This window comes from Lipotes vexillifer, unplaced genomic scaffold, assembly GCF_000442215.2.
Source record: "Lipotes vexillifer unplaced genomic scaffold, Lipotes_vexillifer_v1.1 scaffold1114, whole genome shotgun sequence".
Taxonomy (NCBI): Eukaryota; Metazoa; Chordata; class Mammalia; order Artiodactyla; family Lipotidae; genus Lipotes; species Lipotes vexillifer.
Genome location: NW_006779031.1, coordinates 3578329 through 3588187, shown reverse-complemented (window position 1 = coordinate 3588187; position 9859 = coordinate 3578329). Strand labels below are relative to the sequence as shown.

Sequence of the window (9859 nt, the reverse complement as noted above, 5' to 3'; positions counted from 1 at the left end):
GACCCAGCAATCCCACTACTGGGCATATACCCTGAGAAAACCATAATTCTAAAAGAGTCATGGACCACAATGTTCATTGCAGCTCTATTTACAATAGCCAGGACATGGAAGCAACCTAAGTGTCCATTGACATATGAATGGATAAAGAAGATGTGGCCCATATATATAATGGAATATTACTCAGCCATAAAAAGAAATGAAACTGAGTCATTTATAGTGAGGTGGATGGACCTAGAGTCTGTCATACAGAGTGAAGTAAGTTAGAAAGAGAAAAACAGCTACCGTATGCTAACACGTATGTATGGAATCTAAAAAAAAAAATGGTCATGAAGAACCTAGTGGCAGCATGGGAATAAAGATGCAGACCTACTAGAGAATGGACTTGAGGACATGGGGAGGAGGAAGGGTAAGCTTGACAAAGAGAGCGTGGCATGGACATATATACCCTACCAAATGTATAACCGTTAGCTAGTGGGAAGCAGCCGCATAGCACAGGGAGATAAGGCCGGTGCTTTGTGACCACCAAGAGGGGTGGGATAGGGAGGGTGGGAGGGAGGGAGACGCAAGAGGGAAGAGATATGGGGATATATGTATATGTATAGCTGATTCACTTTGTTATAAAGCAGAAACTAACTCACCATTGTAAAGTAATTATACTCCGATAAAGGTGTTTAAAAAAAAACAAAAGAAAACGGTGGATTTCTTTTTTCAAAAATAAATTTATTTATTATTTTTGGCTGCATTGGGTCATTGTTGCTGTGCGCGAGCTTTCTCTAGTTGCGGCGGGGGGCTACTGTTCGTTGCAGTGTGCAGGCTTTTCATTGCTGTGGGTTCTCTTGTTGTGGAGCATAGCCTCTAGGCGTGCGGGCTAAAGTAGTTGTGGCTCGAGGGCTGTAGAGCGCAGGCTTAGTAGGTGTGGCTCAAGGGCTTAGTTGCTCCGCAGCATGTGGGATCTTCCCGGACCAGGGCTTGAACCTGTGTCCCCTGCATTGGCAGGTGGATTGTTAACCATTGCACTGCCAGGGAAGCCCAAAAGCTAGATTTCTTGAAGAGAAGAATATAACTGAATTATCAACATCACTGTTGTGTTTGGCATATGAAATCACATGACTTAATTTTTCACTTCCTTTCAGTAGTAGTTTTAATAAATATTTAATATCTACTGAAATTGTATACTATTTTTTGTGACTTGAGTTTGATGAAAAATCTGAACTTAAATGTATGTAAGATGATGTTAGTATTGCTTGATTTGAAATGCTTTTTAAATCTTTTCCTTAAAAATATTTATATTTTGGATTATTGATAATATGCCAGTGATATGGTGTTGTGATATGGAAGATGGAAAAAAGTACTGCACACCAGGATTTCCAATAGGATGTTTTATTACCCAACATGGCATATCGAAAGATGCTTGCATTATCCATGTAAGTATTGAGAACTTACTATAGAAATATAAGAATGTTGCCTCATTTACAGTTTGCTTTCTATTATAGTCACTTAACAAACATGAATGGGACACCTACCATCTTTTCGGTTTTGTGCTAGGTGTTGGGTATACAAAGACAAGTGGTCCCTGCCCGCTAGAAGTTCACAGTCCTATGTAGGGAGATACACTTGTAAGCAAATCGCTGTGATAAAATGTTATGTGCTAGGAGACTAAGGGGCAGTGAGGATATAATGGAGGGAATGAAAGAGTATTTGTCAGATGAATGGGTGGGTGAGCATTTCTAGTAGGGAAATCAGTGTGGTCCAAAGCTTGGAAGTCTGAAACAGCATACTGTGATTGGGGGACTGTGAATAGTCGAGTGTGTTTGTGATGTAAGCTTTGTGGTTTGGGGGGTGCAGGTAGAGATGAAGCGCAGAAGTGGGGTAGGGGAATTCCCTGGCATTCCAGTGATTAGTACTCCATGGTTCCACTGCAGGGGGCCCGGATTCAGTTCCTGGTTGGGGAACTAAGATCCTGCATGTTGAGCCGCAGGGTCAGATAAAAAGGGTGGGGGCAGGTAGGCAGAAGCCAGATCATGGCAGGAGGTCCTGTATGCAATGGTAAGGAAAATAGCATTGAATGCCTGTTGTGAGCCAGGAGCAATGTTATATCACTCTATATACAGTGACTAATTTAACCCTTAGAATAGCCCTGTTGCTAGAATCTACTACTGCTGTTTTACAGATGATGAAATTCAGTCTCAGAGATGGTAAGGGACATGACTAGGGGCATACTGCTAGTAAGTGGCAGACGTAGGACTCCAACTCAGATCTTTTTAATTTTATTTATTTATTTTTATTGGGGTATAGTTGCTTTACAATGTTGTGTTAGTTTCTGCTGTACAGCGAAGTGAATCAGCTATATGTATACATGTATCCCTTTTTTTGGATTTCCTTCCCATTTAGGTTACCACAGAGCATTGAGTAGAGTTCCTTATGCTATACAGTAGGTTCTCATTAGATATCTATTTTATACACTGTATCAATAGTGTATATATGTCAATCCCCGTCTCCCAATTCATTCCACTGCCCCCTTTCCCCCTTGGTATCCATACGTTTGTTTGTTCTCTGTGTCTGTGTCTTTATTTCTGCTTTACAAATAGGTTCATCTGTACCATTTTTCTCGATTCCACATATATGCGTTAATATACGATATTTGTTTTTCTCTTTCTGACTTACTTCACTCTGTATGACACTCTCTAGGTCCATCCACCTTGCTAGAAATAACTCAATTTCATTTCTTTTTTTATGGCTGAGTAACATTCCATTGTATATATGTACCACATTTTCTTTATCCATTCATCTGTCAGTGGACATTTAGGTTGCTTCCATGTCCTGTCTATTGTAAATAGTGCTGCAGTGAACATTGGGGTGCATGTGTGTTTTTGAATACACCCAGTAGTGGGATTGCTGGGTCGTATGGTAGTTCTATTTTTAGTTCTTTAAGGAACCTCTATACTGTTTTCCATAGTATAGTGGCTGTATCAATTTACATTCCTACCAACTGTGCAAGAGGGTTCCCTTTTCTCCACACCCTCTCCAGCATTTATTGTTTGTAGATTTTTTTGATGGTGGCCATTCTCACCAGTGTGAGGTGATACCTCATTGTAGTTTTGATTTGCATCTCTCTGATAATTAGTGATGTTGAGCATCTTTTAATGTGCATCTTGGCCATCTGTATGTCTTCTTTGGAGAAATGTCTATTTAGGTCTTCTGCCCATTTGTGGATTGAGTTGTTTGTTTTTTTGATATGGAGCTGCATGAGCTGTTTATATATTTTGGAGATTAATCCTTTGTCAGTTGCTTCATTTGCAAATATTTTCTCCCATTCTGAGGGTTCTCTTTTCGTGTTGTTAATGGTTTCCTTTGCTATGCAAAAGCTTTTAAGTTTAATTAGGTCCCATTTGTTTATTTTTGTTTTTATTCTCATTACTATAGGAGGTGGGTCAGAAAAGATCTTGCTGTGATTTATGTCAGGGTGTTCTTCCTATGTTTTCCTCTAAGAGTTTTATAGTGTCCAGTCTTACATTTAGGTCTTTTTTTTTAAACATTTAATTAATTAATTAATTTTATTTTTTGGCTGTGCCATGTGTTAGTTGTGGCATGCAGGATCTTCATTGTGGGCATGTGGGATCTTTCATTGTGGCGTGCAGGCTTCTCTCTAGTTGTGGTGTGTGGGCTTTCCCTTCTCTAGCTGTGGTGCACGAGCTCCAGGGCACATGGGCTCTGTAGTTTGTGGCACGTGGGCTCTCTAGTTGAGGTGCATGAGCTCAGTAGTTGTGGCCTGAGGGCTTAGTTTCCCTGTGACATGTGGGATCTTAGTTCCCCGACCAGGGATCGAACCCATGTCCCCTGCATTGTGAGGCAGATTCTTTACCACTGGACCATCAGGGGAGTCCCTACATTTAGACCTTTAATCCATTTTGAGTTTGTTTTTGTGTATGGTGTTAGGGAGTGTTCTAATGTTATTCGTTTACATGTAGCTGTCCAGTTTTCCCAGTGCTACTTATTGAAGAGACTGTCTTTTCTCCATTTTATATTCTTGCCTTCTTTGTCATAGATTAGGTGACCATAGGTGTGTAGGTTTATCTCTGGGCTTTCTATCCTGTTCCATTGATCTATATTTCTGTTTTTGTGCCAGTACCATACTGTCTTGATTATTGTAGCTTTGTAGTATAGTCTGAAGTCTGGGAGCCTGATTCCTCCAGCTCTGTTTTTCTTTCTCAAGATTACTCTGGCTATTTGGGGTCTTTTGTGTTTCCATACAAATTATAAAATTTTTTGTTCTAATTCTGTGAAAATTGCCATTGGTAGTTTGATAGGGATTGCATTGAACCTGTAGATTGCTTTGGGTAGTATAGTCATTTTCACAATATTGATTCTTCCAATCCAAGAATGGTATATATCCCCATCTGTTTGTGTTGTCTTTGATTTCTTTCATTAGTATCTTACAGTTTTTGTTCTAATTCTCTGAAAATTGCCATCGGTAGTTTGATAGGGATTGCATTGAATCTGTAGATTGCTTTGGGTATTATAGTCATTTTCACAATATTGATTCTTCCAATCCAGGAAAGGTGTATCTCCCCATCTGTTTGTGTTGTCTTTGATTTCTTTCATTAGTATCTCATAGTTTTCTGCATACAGGTCTTTTGTCTCCTTAGGTAGGTTTGTTCCTAGGTATTTTATTCTTTTGTTGCAATGGTAACTCAGATCTTTTTATCTTGGAAGTCCCAATAACACTGTTTTTGAAATCTGTCTTGTGGTTTTCAAACTGTTTTCTACTGGGCCCTAGGGTAATAGAAGTGTCTTGGGGCTGCCATGGAGGCTGAATCGGCATGGAAGGGCTCAACCAGGGCAGCATTGCTTATAATCTGTGTTACATGTGGAGACTTGACGTGGATCAGCAATGGGGATGAAGGGGGAGACTCGATGTGGATCAGCAGTGGGGATGAAGGGGAAGGGAGAGAGAGGAGCAGAGGATGCCTGCCAGGTTTCTGTTTTGGTGTCTAATTGGTGGTTCCCTTAATTGTTTCTTTCCAGAGAAAAGGGCAGTGCTTCTTGAATTTCAGTCATTCTTGCACCACCTTGGTGATTTTTGCCACATCTGAGGCACCTGTATTATTATTTATCTGTCATTTTTTTTGGCTGCGCCGCACGGCTTGCAGGATCTCAGTTCCCTAACCAGGGATTGAAACTGGGCCCTGGCAGGGAAAGCCCAGAATCCTAACCACTAGGCCAGCAGGGAACTCCCTATTTATTCATAACTTAAATTTATTTAGCAGGAAATTACAGAAATTACAGGCTTAGTGTACTACTTATATATTTTATTCATCTATTTTCAAGTAACTAGATTAAAAAGTAGAGTACAGATTGTTATTTCACCTACTACCTAAAATTATCTCTTATATCCCCAGTGATATGTTTTTCTCACAATGGGAAATATTCACATAGGGAATGTGGGAGGAAAAGCAGCAAACAACTGCTTAATTGATAATTCTTTTAAAGTAAGGGAAAAGTGGCAGAAGACAGGAGTTAATGAGTAGGAGGAATTTGCATTAATATAGTCTGTGTTTGATACTCTATATGGAAGTCTATATGGAAATGTGTTTTTTTTTTTTTTTGGCTGCACTTCCCTGCTTGCGGGATCTTAGTTCCCTGACCAGGGATTGAACCTCGGCCCTCGGCAGTGAAAGAACAGAGTCCTAACCACTGGACTGCCAAGGAATTCCCTGGAATGGTTCTTTGGAACCATTTAAAGACCACACCTTTGAAGGTCTGGGAAGAATAAATGGACCAATAGGATGAAAGAGCCCCAGCTGGCCAGAGTAGCAGTAACTTTTATCAACATTTGTGGGCTGCCACCCTAAGATTACCAAGGTTAAGTGAAACCAGCAGTTGTCTTTTGTCATCCCTTTTATATATAGAGGAACGCTTTCTTGAGAATTTTCTCATTCATTTTTATTTTAAGGATTTTTTTTTTGGCCACACTGCACCACATGTGGGATGTCAGTTCCCCAACCAGAGATTGAACCCATGCCCACTGCAGTGGAAGCATGGAGTCCTAACCACTGGACCGCCAGGGAAGTCCCTAAGGATACTTCTCCTTCCCCCCTTTACAGGCAGACTTCCTTCCATTGCAAACTTAAAGCTGTAGGGAAGTTTCAGAAAAGTTGTTTATAGTGTTATAGTGTAATTCATCTTTTTTGCAGGAATAATTATATCAGCTATTCTCAAAGTGAGGTCTGGGACTCTCTGAGAACTTTTCAGGGAGTCTGCCAGGTGAAAACTATTTCCATAATAATATTAAGATTTTTTTGCCTTCTTTACTCTCACTCGTTCATGAGTGTACAGTGGAATTTTCCAGAAGCTATGTGAAGTGTGATGATGTCATCACTCTAAAGGCTAATGGAATGTGTGCTTCTGTACACTTGGTTTTAAAATTTTCGCATTTTAAGTTCTAATTTGGTCACTATGGGTAGATATAACCCTCATAAACAAAAACTCCTTAGGGTTTTTCATAATTTTTAAGAGTAGGAGTCCTGAGACTAAAAAAGTTTGAGAACTGCTGAATTAGGTATTTAGAATCAAAGTGGCAAATATGGTTGTCTTATCAATAAAAAGTTTTAAATTCATTAAGTACACTAGCATTGTACGAACACCACCACGATGATTACAAAAGTAATACCTCTTTGGGGACTTCCCTGGTAGTCCACTGGTTGGGGCTCTGAGCTTCCACTGCAGGGGACCCAGGTTCCATCCCTGGTCGGGGAACTAGGATCCCTGCATGCCGTGCATTGTGACCAAAAAAAAGGGGAATAAAGTAATACATGTTTGTAAAACCCTCATACAACACAGGTATAAAGAGTATGAAGTGCAGTCTTCATATAATACTCCTCAATTTTAATAGATTCTTTTTATGTATATGTAATTTCTTAATCTAAGTGAGATTGTAATATATATATTTTTGTAATCTGCTTCTTTGTCTTAGAAGTTTATAATGGACTTCTTTCCATGTTCATTTTGTATATTATGTATATGTACACACACATATATACAGAGAGAGGGAATACAAGAACGAGAAAATGATTATACTTTTTAATAGTTTCATGATATTCCATTGTATGGATGGATCGTAATTTTTTATCCATTCCATCATGATTAGCTGTTTTCAGTTTTTGTTATTAATGATGCTGCAGTGAACATTCTTTTACCTCTCTGAGTCTCATCTGTAAAATGGGAATAAGGATAGTATATATCACATAGGATTGTTGTGAGGATAAATAGGATAAGACATGTAAAGTTCTTGGAGCAGTGTCTGACACATAGTAGGCACTCAGTAAATGATAGTTATTATTGTGCAAACCTCTGTGTACTCTTTTCTAATTATGACCTTAGGATAAATTCATATAAGTGTAACTGCTGGGTCAAAGGATATGGACTTAAAAAAAAAACTTTTCGTTGTAAAATACAGATACAGAAAACCATACAGAACAAATATAAAGTGTAATGAATTGTTATAAGGGGAACACCTTTGTAAACCCCAGCCAGATCAAGAAATAGAATTTGGGGCTTCCCTGGTGGCGCAGTGGTTGAGAGTCCGCCTGCCGATGCAGGGGGACTCGGGTTTATGCCCCAGTCCGGGAAGATCCCACATGCCGCGGAGCGGCTGGGCCCGTGAGCCATGGCCGCTGAGCCTGCGCGTCCGGAGCCTGTGCTCCGCAACGGAAGCGGTCACAAGAGTGAGAGGCCCGCGTACCGCCAAAAAAAAAAAGAAATAGAATTTGGCCAGCCACCCCAGAAGGTATCCATGTGTCCCTACCCAGTTACAACACTCTTCCTTCCCCTAAAACAACCACTATCCTAAGTTTTACCCTAATCACTTCCTTGAGTTTCTTTTATGGTTTTGTCACCCAAGTCTACATCCCTAGATGCTATAGTTTAGACTTGATCATTTTATGTATCTTTTTTCAGTGTTTTTTGTGAGCATTTTCAAATGCACAAACAGTTGAATGAATTATATAGTGGACACTTATAAACCTAGCACCTAGATTCTATAATTAGCATTTTCTGTGTTTGATTTGTCACCTTTCTATCCATTTGTCCATTCCTTTATTATTCATCCATACAATGGTGCATTTTCCTCTGTCCCTGATTCCTTCAAATTGGTAGATGGATCCAGCGGCTTGATTAGATTCAGGTTTGATCTCTTTGGCAAGATAAAGTAGTGATGTGTTCTTCCATCAGGAGGCACATGATATCACCAGAATGTGGCACATTTGTTACAGTTGATGAATCTTCACTGATACACCATTATCACCCAAAGTCCATAGTTTACATTAGAGTTCGCTCTTGGTATTGTACGTTTTATGGGTTTGGGCAAATGTATAATGACACGTATTCATTGTTATAATATCATACAGAGTAGTTTCACTGCCCTAAAAATCTTCTGTACTCTGCCTATTCACCCCCCTCCACCTAATGTCTTTTGTTTCTCTCTTTTACTATGATAAGTGGATCCGTTAATTCCTTAGAGGTTGCTGAGGCTGAAGAAACAGGAGCTGCGGAGTGAGCATTCATCAACCAGGAAAAAAAACCCTTTTCTCTTGCAGTGTCTATCCAGCGCCCTCTACTGATAAAGCTTCATTCAGTGTCAGATTGCGAAGGAGAACTATTTAAAATATTGAAAGGGGGCTTCCCTGGTGGCGCAGTGCTTGAGGGTCCGCCTGCCGGTGCGGGAGACGCGGGTTCGTGCCCCGTTTCGGGAGGATCCCGCATGCCGCGGAGCGGCTGGGCCCGTGAGCCGTGGCCGCTGGGCCTGCGCGTCCGGAGCCTGTGCTCCGCAAATGGGAGAGGCCGCAGCGGGGAGAGGCCCGCATAACGCAAGGAAAAAAAAAAAAAAAAAAAAAAATATTGAAAGGGCCCAGATAATTTTCACAGAGGTCAAAGAGCATGAATTTGGGGATGAGAGGCAATAAATCAATAACTGGCACGCCTTACATGCCTGTACTGATCAATACTCTGATGAAAGAGACCCCTTGCCTATCTCCAGAAATCTCTGTGCGGCTCTCCTCTCTCTGGTAATCTGCCCGACAAAATCTAGCCCCCTTGGCCTCTCTGGACTTTGAACTTTGTCTTCTCAACTGGGAGAGATTGCAGGGCTCTGCTTGGGTACCCTTTCCCTGCACCACAACCTGGAAATCCTCTCTGGGAAGGAAGCATGAGGCTTCCCCTTCTCTGGGTGATCACTCTTTTAATGTTCTTTGTTGTCCAAGGTCTGAAAACTGTTGTTTTGTATATTTTACCCATTTCAAAAGTTTTTTAAGGTGAAAGAGTAAATCTAGTCTCGTTTTATTCAATCATGTCTGGAGGAGGAAGTCCAGCTCTCTTGCTTTCTTTTTGCATACGTTTGCTTCGTGTAACTTTGCCTATCCTTTCATTTTTAACTTTTCAGAATCTCTTTTAGATGTGTCTCTTTTATACAACATGTTGAGTTTTGCTTTGTGGTATCTTCTGTAAAATCTTTTCCTCTTAATAGGTGAGTTAAGCCCATTTACATGTATTGATACGACATTTGCTTTCAGTTCTGTTTTATTACATTTTCTTTACTATTTTGATATCTCACATTTTATTGATTCTAAGACTCACGTTTCCCCATATTTTAACATTTATGAAATCAAGATGTGTCTTCCAGTTGATGGCATGTTTTTTTATTTTTTTCTTTTGCCCTACCCAGGTACGTAGGGAGTTTCTTGCCTTTTGGGAGGTCTGAGGTCTTCTGCCAGCGTTCAGTAGGTGTTTTGTAGGAGTTGTTCCACGTGTAGATGTATTTCTGGTGTATCTGTGGGGAGGAAGGTGATCTTCACGTCTTACTCTT

General features: G+C 40.3%; 1 protein-coding gene across 1 annotated transcript in view; it reads left to right on the top strand.

The window, feature by feature from the left end:
* Positions 1 to 9859, top strand: part of LOC103072561 (transmembrane 9 superfamily member 2-like) — an 86382-nt gene that overhangs the window by 15895 nt on the left and 60628 nt on the right. Inside the window, 2 exon segments of the mRNA XM_082930935.1 lie at positions 1037 to 1080; positions 1292 to 1424. Coding sequence (XP_082787061.1) covers positions 1037 to 1080; positions 1292 to 1424 — 177 coding nt within the window.